This window comes from Zonotrichia leucophrys, chromosome 2 (assembly GCF_028769735.1).
Source record: "Zonotrichia leucophrys gambelii isolate GWCS_2022_RI chromosome 2, RI_Zleu_2.0, whole genome shotgun sequence".
NCBI classification, from domain to species: domain Eukaryota; kingdom Metazoa; phylum Chordata; class Aves; order Passeriformes; family Passerellidae; genus Zonotrichia; species Zonotrichia leucophrys.
Genome location: NC_088171.1, coordinates 67,934,448 through 67,957,304, shown reverse-complemented (window position 1 = coordinate 67,957,304; position 22,857 = coordinate 67,934,448). Strand labels below are relative to the sequence as shown.

At 40.9% G+C, this 22,857-nt stretch overlaps 1 protein-coding gene across 4 annotated transcripts in view; it reads right to left on the bottom strand.

Annotated features, from left to right (window-relative positions):
* Positions 1–7,564: 7,564 nt before the first annotated feature.
* The window catches only part of F13A1 (coagulation factor XIII A chain), a 59,489-nt gene continuing 44,196 nt past the window's right edge, over positions 7,565–22,857 (bottom strand). For all 4 annotated transcript variants that reach the window (XM_064703423.1, XM_064703426.1, XM_064703424.1 and 1 more), the window contains 6 exons: positions 22,348–22,436; positions 21,339–21,492; positions 20,457–20,744; positions 16,292–16,452; positions 13,337–13,473; positions 7,565–9,494 (listed from right to left, as the gene is read on the bottom strand). In XM_064703423.1, coding sequence (XP_064559493.1) covers positions 9,350–9,494; positions 13,337–13,473; positions 16,292–16,452; positions 20,457–20,744; positions 21,339–21,492; positions 22,348–22,436 — 974 coding nt within the window. In that variant the 3' untranslated portion in view covers positions 7,565–9,349. The remainder of the gene's footprint in view (positions 9,495–13,336; positions 13,474–16,291; positions 16,453–20,456; positions 20,745–21,338; positions 21,493–22,347; positions 22,437–22,857) is intronic.

Sequence of the window (22,857 nt, the reverse complement as noted above, 5' to 3'; positions counted from 1 at the left end):
GAAAGACAGCCCTGTATCTCACTGTAAATCAACCCTCGCTGGAAGCAACCATCTGGGATGATTGTTGCTGGAGACATTACATATGGAACAACTTTAACTCCTCTGTCTACTTCTATGTTACATACAGGGTTTATAATAACCTGGAATAATAATACCATGTTTCTGATTTATACTTTTTTTTAAATCCACAGTCCATGTCAAGTCTTTGGGAAAAAAATAACATATGACTTTTTGATCGTCGTACAGATTTTAATTTGAAACTTGTTTATTCTTCCTGTCCCAGCTGTGAAACAGGATGAAAACCAGAGAGCAGACTTGCACAAGGATGCCAAAAAATCATCTGCAGAGATACTTTATCCTGAATCACTGTCCAGCTCTATCTGGTTGACATTATTGCCTCCCTCAGCAAATGACTGATCCTCAGAAATATTTCCTCTTTCTCTGACTTCAGGAATGGGTTTAGTTAATTCCTATATTGTGGAACTATTGTCTTTCTTCAGGTTCTCTGATTTTATTCCCTTTATTTCCCTTGATTTTCCAGTTAATTTTTGGAAATCTCCTGTAGTCAACATATGTGACAGCAAGAGAAACAACAACCACATTTCTGAGGAAGATTTGCCTGCTCTTCTCTGTGTTATTTTTTATCTTTTCTGGTGTACTCCTTGGAAGAGCTCCTGGAGCTGACTTCATTGCCCATGTCTTTTACCAGGAACCTATTAGGGTGGGTTGCAATAGTAAATGTAACTTAGCCAGATATCAACAATACAGCTCAAAACTAATGAAGCACAAAAAAGTAAAAAAGGAAGAGGAAAAACCACCATTATCTTTCATTATTTGGTGTTTCCTCATGTATATTATTTTCTTTTCAAGGAATGGAGAGTGAAGAACAAAATCAAAACTCTCCCCTCACCAAGGACTGTGATGAGACCTAGCAAAGGGGAGCAGAAAGGATTTCTGGTATCTGCTGGTATAGGCAGTTACCAAACTTATCTCAGCTACCTCCCAGCCATATCAACCTTTAATTCCAGCATTCAATTCCATCACCCTGGGTTTATGGTTCACCAAAGCTCCAAGCTGGTAGGCTCAGTGTGGGGTTTCTGATTTTCCTGAAAGCCCTGATCCAACTGGAAGATAGAAGTGTTCAACTGCCCATACATGCAACATCAATTAATATAACAAATCATTAAAATAAAAAATTATAATAACTGGACAATTGAGTAATTGTAAATTTGGTTACTGCAATGGCCCATCACTTCAGCCACTCCAGTCCCACTGAAAGCAGAATGAGATACTTCCACTTCCAAGCTGCTAGCACAGCCAGCCCGCCTCAAGCTTCTGTTCCCACAGATGTTTCAGAAGGGGGGATCCCACCACCAGTGCAATGACCACAGATACCCTGGATCTTGGCCAGGAGTTTTGCCTTCTCCCCTTCAGCTTTCAGACATCCCCTGCTTTGTCTTTTTGTGGGCTCTGCAATGTGTCTCAGCTTTCTGCACCAAGTTCAGCAAGGCCAAGGAAGCAAAGAAAGGACTGGGGTAAGGGGTCAAGGAGCACTTGCATCATCAGTTTAGTCTATGCTTTGTTTCTAAGCACCAATTTTCTAGGTAGAGGTTTTGTGTAAAAGAGACCCATAGGCTGAACAAATTGTTGTGGATGAAAAGCACTCAAGAAGGGGTCTGAGCCATAAAGTCCCTTTTGTTCTGCAGGAAGAGACATATTTGTCTGCTCTTTGTTTGAGCAGTGATATAAAGGAACCAAGATACACTTGGTGACGGGAATTAACAGATTCAGAGTGGCATAATCAGTTTTCCTGCTGGCATGTCTATGTTGTTCTAGATACAGCCTCTTTTTCCTCTCTCCCCCAAAATTGTTCCTAGCTGTATTTGTTTCTTGCTACTCAATTTTTAAATATGTAAAAATCACAGGTAGAAGTTCTTTTACTTTCCTAAATTTCTACACTCTCATCTAAAGTCTCCTTTTTTTTTTTATCTTTTCCCCAAAATGGTAGCTTTTCTCATTGCTTAATCTCACACTTTCATTTGTAACCACAGTTGGATGCAAGTTAATTTGCAGTTTGATGATGACACTTCCCCATTGCTGAGTCTCTGAACGCAAAGGCATTTTTTTTTTCTTGGGCACCAGTAATGCTGATGAGGTCAACAGAGCTTTGGGAATAGGTTTTATTACTTAAAAGCTCTTCCAGAACCAGCTGATTGGAGCACAAAGTATTGTTTTATATTGCAAAAGCTGTGGCTACCTAACTTAAACCAGTTGAAAGGCAGAAAATAATTCATCAGTATGTTGCAGTGGGGTTTATAATGGCCCTGTGCAAAGCTTATCTTAGTAAAGGAAAATGTCTTCCTACAAACTAAACTGTTTAGGCAGCAGAGGCTTTGGAACATCATCTTTATAACAGTCCCTAAATTAGCTCAACTTCTTTGTTCTATAAAGGACAACAAACCCAACAAACTTTTAAGCAAACAGCAGGGCAAACTTTTCCAGCTGCAAAGGGGATTTGGAGGCAGCGTGCATCACTAGTGAAGTGCACAGCATTTGGTTAAAAGGAGACAAATTCCCAAAGCATGCATCTTGGTACAAGCAGAGATACAGCCAGATCAGCATAAAGATACTTCTAGGGATCGCACAGCGTTAGTGTGCCACTCTGGAGAGAGCACCATCCATTCCTGCTGATACAAAACCAGACCTGTGGGATACTAGAGAGTTTTTTAATTAAAGCTGGTCTACCAAACATTCCTACCATTACTTCTGAAGGTGCACTTTTTGTACCTCCTGTTGGAGTTAGCAACAGTGATGAGAGAACTTTTGTACCAGTACATCTACACAGAGAAATTGTGAATGCTTCCATGCTCTCAGATTGCATTGCCCAGGCAGATCTTTGCCATGCAGCTGTCACAGATGTTGAACTCTCGACCATTCCTCACATCTTTTGACCAGGAACAGGTTTTTGAAAAAATGGTTTACAGTGTTTTAGTTCATGTCACAGTGATCTGAGAGCACACAGTGGATCAGCTTTGTTTTATTTGACTTGACTGAAGAGTGAAGAGTGACTGAATTGAAGAGTGCAACAAAAGGCTCTCCAAGGGCTCACAGCCATTCAGACCAGAGATGGCAAGTCTAATATAAACCCTCCAAAATACAGTGTAGCTATTGGGAACTCAGTGCCAGCAGCTTCACTCTAAAGATCTGTTCCTGTAAAACTTACTAATGCAAATATAGCTGAAGAATGTTAAAACTGAGTTACAGCTCACTGGATTTACCCCTTAGTCTCTCAGGTTTTTTTCTGTGCAGATGTCTGAAGTTCACAGCAGCATTTCACTACTATTCTGCAGGTTATTTCCAAGCAGAGGAATTTTGTAATCAGATAAAACAACCTTTAGAGCACCATATAACCACAGAGATTCTGAGACATATTTACTTTGAAGAAGGGCAGCATGCAGATAACATTTAAGCACATCTCATAATCCTATGAATCTACATAGTGATGAAAGAGATCAGTTGGTTTTCAAATGTTAATGCCCTACTTACTGTCATACACTGCTGTAGAAAGGTGACCTGTGGTCTTTTCAAGGGCAGTCACACTTCTCTGACAGAATAGAGGTATTTCATGAAACAATGCATGCACAAAATGTGTTCAACCTTTATTGTACAGATCTTGCACCAAGGGCTGGTTTTGAATCTGTTTCAACCACAGCTGAGTCCAGGTTTAACTTAATGAATCTGGGTGCCAAGAGATCCTCATTCTCCCTGCAAAGGTAGGCCAGTCGCTCATTAGCAGTATCCTTTCAAAATGCAGATGCTTAAAACTGCTGTGTTTAAATGGTACTTAAAGTGACATAAAGCTGGGAGAAGTTCAGAGGAGAGAAACAAGACAGGTTACAAGCTTGGAAGAGTTTACATGCACAAAATGACTGAGATAGGACTCCTAAAGTGAAGAAGATGTGATGTGGGTGGAATGCAGTTCAGAAGTCGATGAAACGATAGGTTGCATGTTGGAGAGGGAAGAAGGTCTCTGATTCTCCCAGTACCAGAGACACAGGATATCAAGGGAGGTCAGTGGGAGAATGAGGTTCAAAGTAAATACGAGATGTTTGATTATATCTGTTGATAGCACACTTGGGAATTGCCTTGGTAGATGCCAAAATCTAAGGAAGCTGTCAAAGACCACAAAAAAAGAGCCACCAAAGCTACTAAACAGAGATTCTATGTTGCATTTGTGCCCAACCAGGATAGTCCTGTTGCATAAGCAAAATACTTGAATCTGCAACACCATTCATTGCTACTACAGTTTTCACTAGACCAGATGTTTCCCACTCCTTCCATTAGGGTTGTCATGATGCATTTTGATTGCTTGAAATTACAGGAAAATACATTAAAATTAATACCTAAATTAAACTCTATTCTGTGAACACACTGGGAAAGAAAACAGACACTTCAAACTTTGCACAAATCAGTCTAACATGCCAATTCACTGATTCATCACTTAATTAATCATGTTTCCAACTTGCAGTTCTTTTATTCATAACTTGCAACTCACACAGCAATGAACATAGAAGTTACCAAGTAGACAGTGAGAGTGTTCATTCTTCCTCCCCCATAACTTTGTGGGTGTCCCGTTTCACACCTGGAGGCAAAAATGTCTCATCAGTCTGCCTGCTGTTGGATCCACTTCAAAAGATTTTTGGGTAAGCCGATGTATTTATAACTTCCAGCTTGGAATCTTGATCTACATCTACACCATTTCCATAAGTTAGTGGATCCTGATGAAACGGTCACACAATCAATACAGCAGGATTATGGCTGCAGGGATGGCAAGGTGCAGGTGATGGCAGCTGCAGAATGACCTCCTGCCCTCCTCTTCAATCATGTCCTGCCTGTGTGTTGTTGTGGCTTTGAGTAGTGCTTCCAGCATATGTCAGGGTCTTGTGCCCACTCTGTGGTAGCCAAAACCCAAGCAGAAGCTGCATGAGTGTTTGCAAAGAGTCCCTTTTATTCCCAGGCTAATCCTGCAGAGACCAGACAGGCCCTGTTTGAGTTGGGCTGCAGGTGACTTATGGAAAAGGCTGAGCCCAGCTGGGATCTCCTTGTAGGGCACACTCATCTCTCCCTTTCTCATCCAGCTATCATGCCAGCTCCAATATACAAGACAATTCCTCTCCTTCCATCAACACTTAAGGGTACTTTAGACTTTCCTCTTTCATAACAGGGATAGCCATTCTGGTTTCCTCACCTCCTCTCATCTGGTTGTCTTCTGTTGTCTTCCTCTCTTGTCCCATCACTCAAATTCAGAAGTTAGCACCAGCAGCCACAGCCTTCTCCTTGGGAAAAACAAGGACAAATATGAAAGCAATATGCTGAGAAAATGGCATAGCAGAAAGGGGCAGGGGGCCAGGTGTGTCACTGATTTGGCATTGTTTATTGATTAGTTTCAGTTCAAACCAATTATCACTGGTAGTACCAGTCACTAGAAAAGTCAATGCTCAGTCATGTTCTCTCCTTTTGGTGCACAAATCAGATGTGCCATTGCTTGAGAAAGATCATAGCTTGGTGACAACGTAGCAGCACAGGCACTGGGGCTTGTCAAGATTTTTACCTGTAAAAGCAATTATCTAATGCCCTATTATCTACTACTGGCTTTCTTTTAGTTTTTGCTGTGCTTTATCCAATTGCATGGTGAAATTCTTGTTGTTATATGTCCTTTTTGTAACTAGTAGAACAGTAAGTGCAGGTAGTTATTCCTTGTAGAATGAACTGTTCATGATCTCAAAATAAAATGCAGCATAAAGGTTCACTAGAATGGGATGGTAACAGGGGCCTTGACAGTGCAGGTGTAGGATGATATGAGGCCTCAGGCTACAAACAGCTCACCAGTAGTTAATAAGTGGTTGTCAAAGGCTGCAACATTAGGTGGTAGGTCAGAAAAATTCTAGATATAACAAAGGAGACCTAACACTGAGTACCCAACACAAGTAAAATGCATCACGTAGCAAATTAGGATCTGCTGTGGAGCTGAATCAATAAAAAAAAAGAACAAGACATGGTGTGTACAAGAAGTCTGTAAAAATGACCTCTGATGTATCATAGGGTGACAAGGAAGAAATTTTCTGTTGTGATTATCCCAGTGAGGAGGAAGATAGACTCCCCACTAATATCAAACTCTGCTTGGTAGAGGACTTGGGACACTGGTGACTTGCTGTTACACATGCCCCCATCCAGATTGGAGACATCACAGGGGCAGTGTAGAGATCCATATAAAAGCAGAGAAAATGGAGAATTCTATAAAGTTTATGTGTACCTAATATAATTTGGACTATAAATGGTAGTATCATTGTATTAAAGTACAAGAATATAATACCATCCTAGTTATTCCAGCTACTAATAATTCTCTGATTAGATTATCTTTAACAAGACTAACAACATATTCTTCCCAGGTCTGCATGTAAGACGTGTCTCCTTTTGATCATAGCAGGATTTGGAATGTGACAAGTTAATGGCTATTGAAGCAAGCTACCCCACAGCTTAGATGAAACAAGTTGGTAACAAATGAGGTTTGCTTCAGGAGTGACTTGTTTGCATTTAGCATCTCTGAGCTGCTGGACTGTGAGAACTTTGGAAGTCTCAGCTCTGTCTCTTTGCTTTTGGACTGTTTCCTCCCCAGTGCATCTCTGAGCTGTGATGGTTGCATTCAGGACCCAAGTTCAGCTCTCTCAAAAAAGACCCTCAGCTGAAAAATTTGAACTCTATAACTCATTTCCAGTTCAGAGCTCCTCCCAATCTGAGGTCACCAATCTGTCCTCATTATTTCTTGATCTCACCCTATAGGCACAGGAAGTGCAATCACAGCACTCCCTTCTCCTTCAGTCAGGTTTTACCTGTGCTTGATGTGACAGCCCATGCATGGGCTGGTGAGTGGCTGAAATCCTAGAATCCATCCTCATTTTTTCCTTAGATTTTTCTGAGCATCTCGGTGCACAGTGAGAGGGTAGGTGGTGCCAAGGGCTGCTGCCATCCCTGGTCTCTGTTCCCAGCCATCACTTCACTTCAACATACCTCTCTATAAACTATAAGTAAAACACTTCCTGTTTCCTGGCAAAGGTCATTCAGCTAAGTGTGTGTTAGTAAAATGACTTGAAATATTTCGCTGAGAGAAGCACTTCTTAGAAATGGGACATAGGTAAGGTTTCATTAGGGGCAAACTTGTGCCTTAATGGTCTCTGACAAGTTAAAACAAGTTCCAGGGAACCTTTTTCCTGGCACTAGTGATGTTCTCTGGAAATCATCACCTTCTCCAATTCATTAGGTAGCCAGTTGTTGAAACAGAAGGAAAACCAAAGGAAAACAGTTAAAATTAGCCTGTAATATAATATTTTCATTTAAATGAATATGAGTTTTTCTCCTTTGCACCAAAAAAGACACATGGCTCAGAAGTGTATTTTTTAATTTTTACAATGAAGATGCAGCAACTGGTGTCTACAGTGCTGCTATGTAGAAGTAATTGATCAAAATGCAGAACACAACACACAAGTGCAATCAGACACACTTTATTTTGAATTCTTATTACACTGTATTTATAAAATGCCTGGAATAGAAAGCAGGTTTATATGCAAGAGCACAAAATGGATTATTTTATTAGAAGATGTAGAGCTTGGTAAGACTGCTTAATTATCTAGCAGAGATTGTCACCTTGCACTGACAATACATTCTTCAGTCTCTTCTACCCCACAGGACTTTGACATGGCAAAGTTTCTGATGTGGTCACATAGGCTGTATAAAATGAAGGTGTGTGCATTCCTGAAGTGAAAGTCCCCAAAAATCTGGTTTTCCTGGATTCTGGGGTAGTCCCAGACTGTATCAGGTGGTATGAATTTTTGCTTTGTTCCCACACTTTAGTGAAAAGAGCTGCATTTCTCTTCCCCCAAGACTTTCACAGCTGGTTACAGGTCTTGCAGAAGTACCATGGGCAATGTGCAGCAACAAGAGGAGCAGAAGGGAAGGAAGGCATCTCTCTTGGTTTTCACTGAGACCACAAATGACATGGCCATCCAGGAAAGCCCCAGGGTTAAATGAGAAATGTGTTCCTTTTAACTTTAGAAATTCAGCCAGCTCCCCTGTGCTGTTAATACCTGATCTGCTCCTACATACACACTGTGGCCAGAGGGGCGGAGTTGCTGGGGCTTGTGTAATTTTCTGACTCTCAGGATACATCTTTATTCCTTTCCCAGATGAGATTCTGTCCCTCTGTATTCCTGGGGTTACTCATGTAACAGGTCTTCATTCTGCTTTAGCCATGATTCTTGGGAACTTTCAGGCACTGTTTAATCTAAATTCATACCCATATTTTTAGTTTAAAGCCACCCCCAGCTCCAGTGCAGGACACTGGCTAAGTTGTGGCACTGGCAGGAGAAGAGCCTCAGGCTCCCTGCTCCACTCCTCTTTCCTTCACCCCATTTGCCAGCCTGGACCGCTCTGGGACAGCAAACACTCCTGACACACTCGGGGTCTACAGGGTGGGTTCAGGAGAGAAAAAAAGGCAGAGAAGAGTGAAGACAAAACATGTCTTACGCAAGAAATATGACCAGAAAGTGCAGGTTTTGTGTGATAAACTCTAAGCAGAGGCAGAAAAACTCTGGATTTTCACCCAGCAAAGTAAAGGAACAGCACGCCAACTAAATACAGGGTCTGATGAGGGTATGAAGTGAGTCTGTGTGAGTGCCTGCACACATGAGAGAGTAGGAGAAAAAGCACAGGGAAGCTGCAAGACAAAACAAGAGGCTGAGAATATTCTGGAGATAAAACATCCTGAAAGATGCTTCCAGCAAAGTGAGCTCTCCCCTAAGCAGAACATTATTAATTTGTAGGATAGAGCAGACCCTTTTAGCTAGAAATACCTGTTTCTATTGCAGCCTGAATGATCTACCATAACATTGTGTAATTCAGTCTAAGAATTTATAACACTGGGTTCTTTATTTTTTTCTTTCCATTTTCAGTGAAATACCAGGCCTTAATTAAAACTAAAGTTCAGATTACTCTGGCGAATGGAGCTTTTCAAATTCCCTTGCAGCACTAATGCAAAAGACCATAAATACAAGTGAGCTACAGGAATAATATGACCTAGAATTCCTTTTAATTACATATAGCTAATTTTAAATCATTCAGCATCCAGGTGCTCTTTTATGCTCTCCTCAGTCATACCAATTAGTTTGCTTTATCAATTTTTTACAGCAGAAGGATGACCAAAATAACAATAAGCAGATTTATATCTCTCCATCAGCCACCCCTGATCATGATATTTTTAAATATAGCTAATGAGAGAAGAAGGCAGCACCTTGCTTTATGGTTTCTGAATCTGGACATTCAGCTCACCATACACATGCCTCAAAGCATCAGAATTCAGGCTTGCAATCAGCTTCCGTAAACCTGCTCGCATTGGGGTAAATTTTACCTCCCAGGTCAATGTAGAGTTCATCGGGACTCTCCTGAATAAAAAAAAAAAAATAATTGAATTTTGCAGTCAGTCCATGCTCTCAACCTGACACAAAACTGGAGAAACTGAAGGTAGATAAGTATAACATGTCTCAAATATTTTATGTTTCACTCATTCTCATAAACGTCATGTAAATTACTCTCTCCATCTTCTATTCCTCAGAACTGACCCTGCTAAAGCCTTTTCTAGCCTTTCCTCCAGGCTAATTTTAAATTTCCAAATTGAATCCATTTTCATCTGCCTCCTGTCACTTCCTCTCATTATCACCTTCAGAATGGCCTTCTTTATATCTAACATATATTTTTTCTACTTTATAATTCCATTTTTCCTGTTTATTATAGCCTATAGCCTGGTGGTGATTCCTTAAGCGGTTAGATAAGTCCAGGTGTTCAGGCCATTTCTCTGCAAACCCTATGAGATGTTCAACCCCTCAGTCACTCCTACCCTGAACCACCCTGCCATCAAGCAGATTGCCTCAGTGGCCCCTTCTGATGACTTCTTCATGTCCAAAAAGCAAGTTAAAATATTCTTGGGAGTCCTGCTGTTGTTGGTTACTCTTTTACATTATGTATGACTCCTGATAACTCATATGGAAAATAACGGCACTCTGCACTGTTCTTCATTTTCAGGTTTTTTTTGCTAAAATTAAGATGCATGGACAGTCTCAGGTATTTGGTTTTTGTGTTTTCTCAGTGCTTTCACAAGGTTCTGCGTGCAGATCTTAAAGGCTGATATTTATTGATTGATTGATTGTGTTTGGTGGATGCTGGGATACAACTGCTCCAAAGGAAGCAATGGAAAAAGCAGTATAGTGGGGAGCTATTTATGAAAATGAATTATTTTTTCCTCAGCATTAAATAAGAGGGTTCTAAGTTCACTGCTCTTATCTCATATGGCTACAGTGTCCTGAAAACAACAGAACAAAGTGAGAGCAAAGCAAGCCTATTCTTCAGTCACTGTTTCAAATTCTCATCTGATAGGATTTGGTTCTCAGGTGTCATATCATATGCCAGGGTCAGGACAGAAATGTCTGCCCAGGCTCAGCACAAATTGCCATGAGACAAGAAACCTTAATTAGCTCTAAATGAGCTAGCCTGGAATCCTCCCACCTGAGTATTTGTTTCAGTGCAAGTCTGCCCCTGGTAAAATGAGGTATTCCAGCTCCTTTTTGCATACACAGATAGAGGTACCTTGGGGCACGTACCCACTTTTAAAAAAAAAAAAGTAAGCAGAGAAGGATCATATTTTTGATGTGAACATATGCAGACTACTTCTAGCAAGTGTTTTCCCTCTTTTTATCTTTGTTTTTAATGTGAGAGATTCTGTTCCCTATAGCTGGTTAGCTTGCATCTACCAGGTGCCCACTAAAATGGAATTATGATAAACCAATGAATTAAATTGCTGAAGAAAGTAAAACACCTTTTAGAGTTTATGGGAATTATCTGCAAGGGATTATCTGAATGGAAAGTGAAGTAATTATAGAAGTCTGCTATGCAGACTTCTTGAGCAGTTGGGTGTCCAGATTCCCTAAGGATGAAGGTTTTTGGGCCACAGTTTCACAGTGCTCCAGTGAGAGAAAGGTACCATTTTTGTTTTATAGTGCTATCATCTCTCTGCATATATATATATGTGTGTGTGTGTGCATGTGCAAGAAGACAACAGCTGTGCTGGGAAACCAAAGCTGCCTTTTCCTGTCTCTCTACTGTCCTGTTCCTAGAACAAGTTACTTCTCACTACAGATGCTAATACTAGCTTAGCTCTGACATATAGAAACACCCAAAATTACTTACCTGCTAGTGTGAAAGTATGCTTGGCTATAATTGTTTTAGCACTATCCATCACTGCCTGTTTAATTCTCATTTGTCATGCAAAGACTATGCCCTGAGTAAGAATCGCTGCTGCCAAAGGCTTTTCCATAACTCATGCTCCTCATCTGTCTGAGGCTAATAGCTAAATATCAATGTCTTTATCTATATATAGACTTTATGAATGGTCAAGACTGAAGCCCTGCAGCCACTACATTGCCAGAATAATGTTGTATCAGCTAGGTCACACATTATCAGTTTTTTGGAGCCATTCAAGTGGTACAGAAAAACTACCTGAAAAGTACACAGAGGCCAAAAACCTTATCTCCACATAGAACTAAAAGCTCCATCCCATATGTAACAGTCCCTGGTAAATAGGGAAGTGTTGAAATGGCGGGGAAAGCCTAGAATGTGTTCAATTCTCTTTGCAAAAGGAGTAAGCCACCCTGATCTGATTTTCCTGGGAGAGAACTTAGTGATGAATGATTCTGCATAATATGCTGAGCCATCAATACACTGGAGCCATTTATCACTTTGAATGCATGGAGACAAATGTGATTATTATTTAAATAAACTACAACTGCCCCTTGCTCTGTCCTCCGTGTGTATCACCTGCATCCTACATTCATCTCAGAGAAGTTAAATCTTAAAATTACTAAGCTGATCCATTTCCATTTTCAATGTTGCCAAGGGCATTACTGAAAAGGGGAAAACATGGTGACTCTAAGGAAAATGACATGTGTTCTGTGAGTCATTTTTCTCCCCTAACTCTTGTGTCTTTGATGCACCTGATAATTTCTGCATCCTTGAAGGTGAGGGCAGTCCCCAGCAGCTTTTGGATTGAAAAGGATGCAGAACAACAGGAGAGGCTGGCACAGCTGGGCAGCAATGAGGGCTATTGCCACAACTTGTGTAACTCTTGTGGACCATGCTGAGTCATGCTCAGCATCACCTGTGAGATACCTTGTGCACAAAGCAAACACAGTATGTTGCCCTTTCATGGTTATTTTTCTATCAGCTCTACTCTGGAGATCGGTTTTGATCTTTTTATCTCTGTCCCAGGTGCAGTCAGGATCAGACCTCCCCTGCTGGCTGCAGCGGATGCTGACAATTTATGCAGCTGCTGAAGCACAAGGCAATTTCTCAAACTCCTTTTACACACACCTGGGGACCATCAGCTCAGGTAATGATAGATACTAAGCCCAGATAGATAGATGCTCATAGCCTCAAAATTTTCCAAGTTTCTTTGTTATATACCCTTGGCTAATGCTAAGCTCATAACACAGAACTCAAATGGAAAGAGGATATACAACTTGCTTAGCATAGGGGTATCATGGTATCAGTGTAAGGTGTGACTCTGAGAATAATGAAGGTGGCTTTCCTTTTCCTCAGATCTGGGAGTGGCCTGTGCTGGGAACATGCCTGTGTGCCAGGGCAGCCCTGTGCAGTGGAGCTACTGGGGGGAGCTGTGCGCTCACACACACACCGCAGCTATGCCAGCAGGCTCTGCAAACAACACACATTTTGTGTCTTGACAAGAGCTTGAAAAGATTATCTGAGGTACCTGAATGTCTTGTATAATCATGATTAACATGAGCAGAGAAAAGCCCTTTCTGAGAAACAGCACAGGACTCGATTTGCACATGCTGAGTGAGCGGCAGTAAACACTTCAAGTGCGGGATAAATCTTCCTCTCTGCAATAGCAGCTTGTAGGTGCTATTGTCAAGTGCTAAAACTAATGTAATACAGTGAAAAAGTAAACTTGGGCTGCACTAGCAACTACTCACAAATGCTACCAATTCCTCCAGCCCTGGTACTGAGCAGATGAAATGCTCTCACAATCTCTCTGGATAGCCCAACTTCTACTGACTATTGAGACCTATAGCTCCCCTGTGTATTGGATTTTAAAGTACAGAGAGAGTGTTTGAATTAAATTACTCAGCACAGCATTAGTTAAGTGTCTCTTGTGAGCTTCCTACTGTGAGCAAGCAGGGGGCAAACCCCCAGCTGGTTGTGCTTTCTTTCCTACCCGAACTGCTTTTTTATTGTTCTCAGCATGCCAGGTCCCTCGAGGCGGAGTGTGACGTTCTCCAGGGTTTGTTTCAGAGGATTGGTGAATTCCACAATCACAGACATTTCTTTACCAGCTACTAGTTCACCTTTGGTCTGCAAGACAAGGAAAGGACAATGCACCAGAAACTGATAATGACAGATACACAGTACTGGCAAGGCAGAAGAACAGAGCACACAGCAAAATTCCAGGAGGCAAAGAAAGCCTAGTGAGAAGAAAATTGTTGGATGGTACATTTTTCCACCCATTGTAATTTTCCCTCAAACCACATGGTAGATCAAGAGGCTGGCCCTCATCTCCATAGAAAACTAGAAATCTGTATGTACAGTTCTGGAGTTGAGGACTCAATTGAGGGTGAGTCCAGCTGAAGGGGCCTCTCCCCAAGACTCTGCCCCCCTCCTCAAGCTCCCTGCCAGCACTGAGGGGATCTGCTCAGGACATAAGCTCCAGAAGAGAAGGGCAGGTCTTTCTACTCTAAATTAGAAACACCAGGCTATGTGGTTACACGCTCAAAATTGTCATGCCCATTTTCCCCTCGCTTTTGCATTTTCTTCTCATGCCCTGAAGGGTTTTCAACCTTCCACATGGGCTCTATGGAGGCCTGAAGGCTAGTTTCCTTCAAACCCTATGTAAGCAAAAGGGCAGTACATTTAGCATTGGAAAATAGTAAGCCTTCAAACAAATGTGTTTTTAAACAACAGCTACATGCATGGGGATTTGGGGTTCTTTATCCTTCTGGAAATTCAGCATTTCTCTCAGAAAATGTGAACTTGTTTTGCTCAGGCAAGGGTTTTCAATTTGTGGCTGGCAGATCTTCCAGCCCACTTCATGGTCCATCAACTGATTTAAAAGGTCTTGAGAAAGGTAAGTAAGAGAATCAAGTACCTTGTCAATAAATTTAAAGTGGAGCTTTAAGGAAGTATGACACTTGCAAAAAGCTACATAGACTGTGGTCTAAGAGATTACTCTGTGCCAAAAACCAATAAAATAACTGGAGAAAAGGAGGAGATACAACTAAGCTCTCAATGGCATTTGGCCACCTGAATACGCAAAAGGACATCACTGGCATTTTCAGAAGTCTTGGCTCAATTAGAGATCCTATAACCTCTTAATTTCAACTGACCATTTGAGATCACTGGATGTTAATCAAAATGATCCCAAAGTCCCAGACTTGCAGCTGAGACCATGATACGTATTTGCTGGTCTTATTTTTGTAACCTGATCTCAAGGTTAGAATATGGTGTGATTTCCTCAACTGTTGAGTCTGAAAATCCCCTTAGACCAACAGACAAAGACCAAAGGTTCATCTGAAGACATAATGTGATATACATTTTTTCATTCTTGTCTCTGCCTCTCACATCAAGACATTTGGTCTGCCAATCACATCCACCAAGCAAACTTCACAGATAAACTATATCACGGATAAACTATCTCAAATTTCATTGAAAAGAAATAAATTAAAATTTCTTCTATCAATATCTGCTCACACACATGTGCACATACACACACACCCCTTAAAAATTCCAGCTTTTAAAATTTCAGTGTATTTTCATGCATCACAAAGAAACAGAAAAGAGAAAAACTTAGTTTTACTCAGAAACATGGGTTTTGGACAACAGTCTACTCTATATGCTAAAAATCCTTTCTTCAGAACAACAGGGAAGATAAACTATTCTGAAGTTGAAAATCTGAGATGATGTAGAAGATGTTCGGTTTAGGTATTGAATTGAAAGAATTCTTTACTTTTAAAATTTAGTTATTGGAGACAGCTATTTGAAGTAGAGTTTGCTTGTCTTGTTTACCTCCTCTCTGGAATGCTTAGTACTGAAAATACAATTATCTGATCAGAGCATCATGGTATTTCTAATGACCATAAAACAGAGTAGATTTTTTGGACAACTTTGATGTAGTCTTGATCCATGTTTCTAAAAAAGTTCTTTTTTCAGTTGCTACATAAATTATTATATGGAAACCTGAGCATTAGTTCAAATAAATATATAGAGGGGAAAAGCTGGATTTCTTTCAAGGTCCTGAATTTTACAGAGCTGTATTCATACTTACATAAAGTTTCTTGAACATGTGTTCTGATTTTTTTTTTTTTTTCTAGTATTAGGAAACAAGCATATCCAAATTCCATCATTCAAAGCAGACGAAGGCTTGGTGCTTTTGAAATCAATGCAGTTCATTTGGATGCTCGGTTATGAATTGAGACGTTTAAATCCCAGTTAAAGGGGCTTGTTAAGTTAATCCCAGTTAGGTTAAAATGCCTGGTCTTTGCCATACAACATATGCTCCTTGTAGTATCACAGGCATTATTCTTCTCCATTTTCATAGGTAACACACCACTGCCTGCAGAAACACTCCAACTTTCGGGGAACACCACTGGCAGTACATTTAGAGTGGCAGCAAAGCACTGAGGTCCCAAGATATTATCCAGAATCAGTGCTGCCTGTTCAAGTTTGGAGAAATTGTCCACAGTACCTGTGGAAGCTCTCCCAGCAAAATAACTTCAATAGCAATGTTTTTCATTCTTCAGCAAGAGGCCCCTGTGCTGTGTTGCTTTAAACATAATAAACTTTTGAAGTAGTTAAAGAACTTGAGTGACTTGAGTGAGTAAACTCTCTTACCCTTTGAGTTTCTTAGGCTTTCTCAGATCTTTCCCCCTCTTTCCTTCACTGAGATTATTTCAGCTCCTCACTACCAGTGCGTCTGTCGGCCTACTCTTCAGTGTAGGGACGCTCAATACACTATATAATATTGTACCTGTACACCCTCAGACCCTCCAGCCAGCCACTGCTCTATAAGGTCCCTGTTAGATGCTCTAATGTGCATAAACCCACACATTCCTCCACCCCGCAACCAATGCAACACCTTTGTAGAGAACACATCCCTTCCACCACAACCTTGAGCTACCTTGATCCGCAGGGTGGGAATTTCCAGCATTACCGCCTTCTGCACGGCCAGAATCTTCCCCGTCTCATTGATCCGCGCGGTCACAAAGAAATGAAAGGAGGCTTGCTCCAGCAGGTCGCGCATGTACTCGCTTGATTTGATCACAACGTCGAAAGAGCTGGCTGAGGGGAGACACAGCAAAGAAAAAAGGCATCTGAAGCCATCTGATCACTAACTGCTCCTCTCATCATGGCCAGTGCCAATTACATGAGTGCCTAGAAAAAAGGTGGCTTTCGAGATAAAGAATGGCTTTGATTCTTTTTCCCTCAAACTAACTTAATTTCTTCACTACACCATTTCCCCTCTTATTTTTCCCTCTTTCCATTTAGGCTGTGAGCTTCCAGGGGCAAAGGCTGGGTTTGTGCACAGCCCCTGCCCAGTACCCTCAGCGTGGGCCAGGTCACTGTTGAAGATTTCTAGGTGGTATCACAAAATTAATGAGCAGGAAAGCTGGAAATACGTATCTATTGGGCACAAAGGTCCAAACCAGCTTTTGAGTGTCATTCCTGTAAATGTTTGCTCTTTCAATTTACTCCTGTTCTTCTTTTGCCTCTCTTCTTGGCACAGGGATGCCACCAGAACAGTAACTGGGGAATGTGAGCCATGCAGGCTACCTGTGAGATCACCTGCTCTCCAGGACATGTCTGGTTATCTGCCTTTGCTCTACATTGGATTTGCCTGCAAAATTTAGCAAGAAGGTCTTCCTGTCACGAGCATGCCCTCCAGAGATTTTTCACGTGCTCTCTGACAATAATTATCGGAGGGAACAAGTCCCTGTAGGCCAGACAGTTAAGAAGCAGGGAATCATTAATTTTAACTATATTGAACTGCAATTCCCAGGCCAACAATGGTGTGAGAATGCGATGCAGAGAATCAGACTTGCTAACTAACTGACCAGGCAAAATATATAGACCTGTAGCTCTTCTCTCTATAAACATTCATTATAACCCTAGTAAACACATCAAGATCTCCCATCTGTTACCTATGATGATTACTGTTATCTGTTATTTGTATTGTATTTGTGACATACACTGTAAACACTGGGATAATTGAACTCAGTTGGGTAAATGACATTCACCCCGTTTCACTCTTTCGATCCACTCACATCAAAACCAGTTCCTTGATTTGGTTTCAAAGCTATTCCCTCGGTGGCCACCTGACCTGGATTTACTAGGCCAGCCTTAAAATTACTTGATGTGCTCCTGCGCCCTCACTCTCACTCTTTATCTTGTGTAAAAGAATTTCCCATAATACCCTTAACTGTAAATTATAAATCAGGCAAGGCATTTCTCATCTGAGAAGTAAATAAGTAAATAAATTAGTTACAAACAAGGAGAAATTTACTTTACAATGGAAGAAAAGGCAAACTTTTCTGTTCAAATTTAATCACTGCAGGAAAAAAAGAATATACTTCCATTGTCTTAGCACTGGTTGTGTGGATAATTTGTCAGTACCACTTACTGCATCTGGGAAAGCCAAGGGAGACACAACACTGAGCTGCCTTATAGTTTTTCAAAAAAAATAGAGAAAACTAAATATAACTCAGTAGATCCAAGAGCACCTTTGAAGGCACTGGAAGGTTTAAGCTATTCAAATCCTCAAAGATGTTTTCAACCCACACAATTCCTTTAATCATTATTCTGAAAATAATTCATTCGTTTCCTGTTTGAAAACTGAGCTTGACTCACACTTTCACTATTTTGGGCTGGAAGAATGCCTTTAATAAATCTGTTTAGCATTGTAATTTTTTGTTACATATATATATATATATATACACACACACACTTCTTGACCTGAACAAATCCTCCTTGGGTGCCTCAGAAGGTACTCTCCTGTTACATCCCTGACAGATTGTTCTCACACACTTGCAGATAATCACACTACCTTCCTTCACACTGCCCACCTGCTCAGACATTATTCCTGATTTCACATGTACTTCTTTCCAAGGAAAAGGTGAAAGAATTCATGCTCAAATGTCATGTATTACCTCCAGAAATGGAGGAATTTTTGTCCTGTTACTGAACAGGGTGCCCCACAAGTTGATGCCTGTAGGTCAGATATAAGCAAATCCCCAACTTGAAAAGTGGGAATAACTTTAAAAATGTCTCATTGACCAGAAGCAGTGATGGGGACACACTCTTGATACACATGCATAAAAATCCATGTTCTGGTCTTTCAGGTGCCTCTCCCCAGTCTGCATTCACTCACTACTGCTCAATTCAGAGTTTCCAGCGCTATTTAAAAAAGCTTTTTTTCTTAGCATTTACTTAAATTAGAAAAAATTAATTGTGATGCTCAGTGATGTTGAAAAATCTATTAATTTTATTTCTTGCAGAGAGGAGCCAGGTGATCCTCAAAGCACTGCAGAAGCTGTATTTTAGGTAGTAATACCCTACACAGACCTTTGATACAAGAGCAGACATAAATAAGTCCTGAAACCATGCACAAATCACAGCCAGAAAATGTAGTAGACACTTCTCCTACAAGATGACCAAATTTTCCCTCATCAAAGAAGTGGCACAGAATTTAGAACAAGACTATTGAAACTGGGTTTTTTTTGCTGCACCTATTCAAGTCTCCAAAAGTTTTGCAGTATTTCAGATTAGATATTTAGTAACTGACATAAGTCACTATAAGCCCTCACTCTGTGTTTTGATAGCATATATTGGAACAATCCAATGCCCATTTCCAGGCCCCCTGCAAATGATCCACAGAGGTAAAAAGAATCAGCAAGTAGCTCTCAGGGCTTTGTTACAGGCTGGAGGTAGAAGTTTTATTAACCTTCACAAGTAGATCTTTATCAGTGGACTTATATTTTTGCAGAATAATGAGCTCCAAATAAAATGTGCCATTTCAGATGATGTTCAAAGTGAGGAAGAAAGCAGTGGATTTTTTTATTTTTGTGGCCTGATAGGAACTGTGGTTCCATGGAGACTTCTCACTGAGACAAAACTAGTCCTCTTGGAAGAAAGAGGGCTCACAATGTCTCTGGAGCTGGGATGAGGTAGAGAAGACAGAAAACTCAGAGGCCAGCCAGGATTGCTGTGATCCAGCAGCAGACCCAGTTCAGGAGGGCCATCCTTTGGTCTCCCAAAGTCCTGCTACTCCTCCTGCACTCAGAAAGATTGATTTGCCCAGTAGCAGTGCCTAGAAGGCAAAGTCATGGCTTGCTGACCCTCTCAGCAGGGAACTCAAGTGAAAGATCCTCTACTTCTTCTCTGTAAGAGCATGTGGTCATCACTTTTGCTGACCAAAGACACAGGCCTGTCAGGAGAACAAGTGATTGGCAGTCACTTGTTGCTAGAGCCTGCTAGGTAGCACTTGGAAGTACAGCTGGTCCTAAACATGTGTTGCAATGGCTAACAGGAAATAGATTATGTCCAAATTTAAAAAGGAGAACATCTCTCTTTCCTACTTTGAGCAGTACAAAAACCTGCCCACAGCCTCCTAAGCTGGTCTGCCAGGACCTTCTTCTCTCATGAGAAGTTGCAGGATCTCCCTACTGTATTCCAGAGGGGACTAGGAAAAGTAAATGCTGCATGTGTAAAGATAACTCACCTTAGGGGCTGCTGCCCAGCTGACAAGTATCCCTGCTCTATTGTGGCACATTCTCATTGCATATAAACTTTTTAGATCACTGTAAATATGAAATCCTGAGCCACAGAGTCCTCCAAAGGCAGATATCCACTTGAATCTACTCAGAACTTGTCAGCTTCTACCAGGTAAGGCAAAAAAATACACCCTCTTGTCTCTGTACATGGCATCTTTGGGAACCAGAACTTCCCCTTCACTTGCTAAAATGCTGCTGGGAAAATAAAGGAATGCAAAGGAAAAACAATACCTCGCAGCTTAACACCTGTGCTTCTTTGATTTCTTTTGTACAAAAGAACTAAAATTAACAATTCCCAGAGATGCAGCTTGGTGTAAAAGAGAATTTTGCAAGGAGAAACAGCCTGAAGGAAACAGCCTCAGCTTTAAATGACCCTGGTATCCAGTTCAGGGTAGGGAAAGGATCCTTCTGATACTCAATAGAATATCCTACCCCTGGCTACTAGAACTGGCTCTACCCATGGATGTAAACACTGGTGAAAGTTAAAAACACAGAAAATAACTATGCAAGACTTACATGAAGAGGGTTCCAGTTTTGCACTGAAAGAGTGTTTCTTGAATTCACTTTTTGGGACTCCTGTATAAAACACGATGTTGCCCGAAAAGTAGGTAGTTGCAGTATAGGAGTTGCGACTCTTGTTCCTGAAAGTTATAGTGACTTTGAAGTCATTGCCAAGGACTGCCTTTTGCGCTTGGAAGTCCATGTCAACATCTGTCTGTGGCTGGTATGTGGTGTCTTGGATACTTTGCTTTTTAACACCATACATCACAGCAGTCTCAAGAGCCAGCCTCTCCTCATCTGAGCCTAGGAATGAATGAAAACCAGATTTAGAAAAGAAACAGAAGTGCAGCATTAGACCCCCTACTGATGATAAGGGTGTGTCTTCCATAGTTTGTAGTAGCAGAAATAAATAGATGAGGACAGTGAACCCTCCTGGGGTAGCACCAGCAATGGGAGAACTTCACAGCTACCAAAGGAGTTGGTATTAAAACCATATCAGACAAACTGATGTAGCTGAATTCTTATCAATACAGCTACACTGGTTTATTCTGTGTGAACATCTGGCCTGAATAAGAAATGTCTAAACATCTGTACAGAAAGCCTTGAATTGTTTTGAACGCTTTGAATTGCTCCATGACTAGCCTTTATTTTCACTACAACTAACTTAGTCTAAAGCATTTCAGTGTAGCAAAGTTTGTGTTTTGCTTGTGCCTTATGATCAAGGCATCTACAGTGTTTCTGTGATGGAGTTACAAATAAAGAATTCCAGAGGGGACTTTTGCAGCTTTTCATGAAGCTCCCTCAGTGACAGAAGTTTCCAAATCATCCAGGATTTGACTGTCTATGTCTTATTCATATAAGTCTATGTCCATATGGTCTCAGCTCATTTCAGGTTACCTTCTCGGAACTTGTACTCCTCAGTAATGTCCATCATTCCATCACCTCCAACTTCCTTGGTCACAATCAACTGCCCAATACGGCTTGTGTCAATGTTTTCTACCACTTGGGTTCCATTTTTCTCCATTCTTGTGTAGAAAATGTCACTATTCACCTATGAAATTAAATGAAAGAAGATTGAGGTATATGAAAGTAGAGAGAAGGAGTCAGCCTATTCCCCCCAAAATAATGACACATTGACTTGAAGTCCTGCTAATGTCACATCTACATTTCATGTTTAAAATTAGTTGTATGCTGAGATGCATTTTACTATTCACAGCTCCAGAATTACAGAGAGTGTAAACTTTACAAGGCTACAGAGAGGTCATTCAAAATTGAGGAGCGCTACTACACATTTCTTGTACCAAAAAGCTTTAGAAATAGAGAGGAGAATGCTTAATAGCTAAAATGTCTTCATTCTTTTCTGTCCTAAGCCATTTACAATTCAATTAGAGAGAAATTTGTCTCACAGTGTTGCAATTCTGGGCATGCCTCTTCTGGTGGTGCAAGAGGTTGAAGCTCCAGACCAGGTCCTCTATCTCCTTATTGAGATATTTCCCTCTCAGATCTGTCAGTCAAATCACCCTTGTTAGATCTCCATGACCCACTGCAGCCAAAAGGAATGTGATGGGCAAAGAGAATGAGCAGCTAGAGCTAGTGACCCATTCAGCATAGCTGAATCTGGGAAGGAAAAATGACCACAGCTTGAGGATGCAGTGAAATCAGAGCAACTTTTTCTTATTATTACATTGAGGAGCAGAGAGTAGAGAAATCTCTGTCATTCATTACAGCCATATCATGCCTGCTGACATGTCAAAATACAATGATGAGATTGTTCTGTGACAGGAAGTATACATGAAGTAACTTTTCAATTCATAAATTGGAGAGCTATCTTCGGTCTCACTATGGTCTCTCTGATATCACTCACTCCAGTAAAAATTTTCACATAAAACAAAATTTCACTTTGTACCTCAGCATAGACAAAAGGAGCATCAAATTGGAAGCAAACGTGACCATGTTTAATGGCTTGAACTGAGGCTGGACCACACCTGTACATACCTATAGGGAGAAGAGAGACAAAGTGAGAGACAAAATTAATTAAAAACATGTAAAAATGTTATATTTTCTCAAAGAAAAAGAATTTTTGGGGTTTGAGAAAATCTTCTAATAGTTTACAGGAGCTCTTGACCAAGAAGCAAAAAGCTAAATTTTGTTACCAGCCCTTGTAGATAACACAGACTCGGGTCTGGAGAAACCTGGTGGTTCAGTAACTTTAATGGCACTATAACATTCACTATAAGTCTCAAGCACTTGAAATACAGCTACGGCTGGGTTTGGTAAACCCAGATAATTTTGGGAGGAGTCAGGTACACCACAGGCTGAGAAAGACCTTGCTACAAATTTGAGAAGATTGTATTTTGAGGGCTGGGAAATTAAGGACTGGAAAGAAAGACCAGTGACTTTTTTCTCTCCTGCCTAC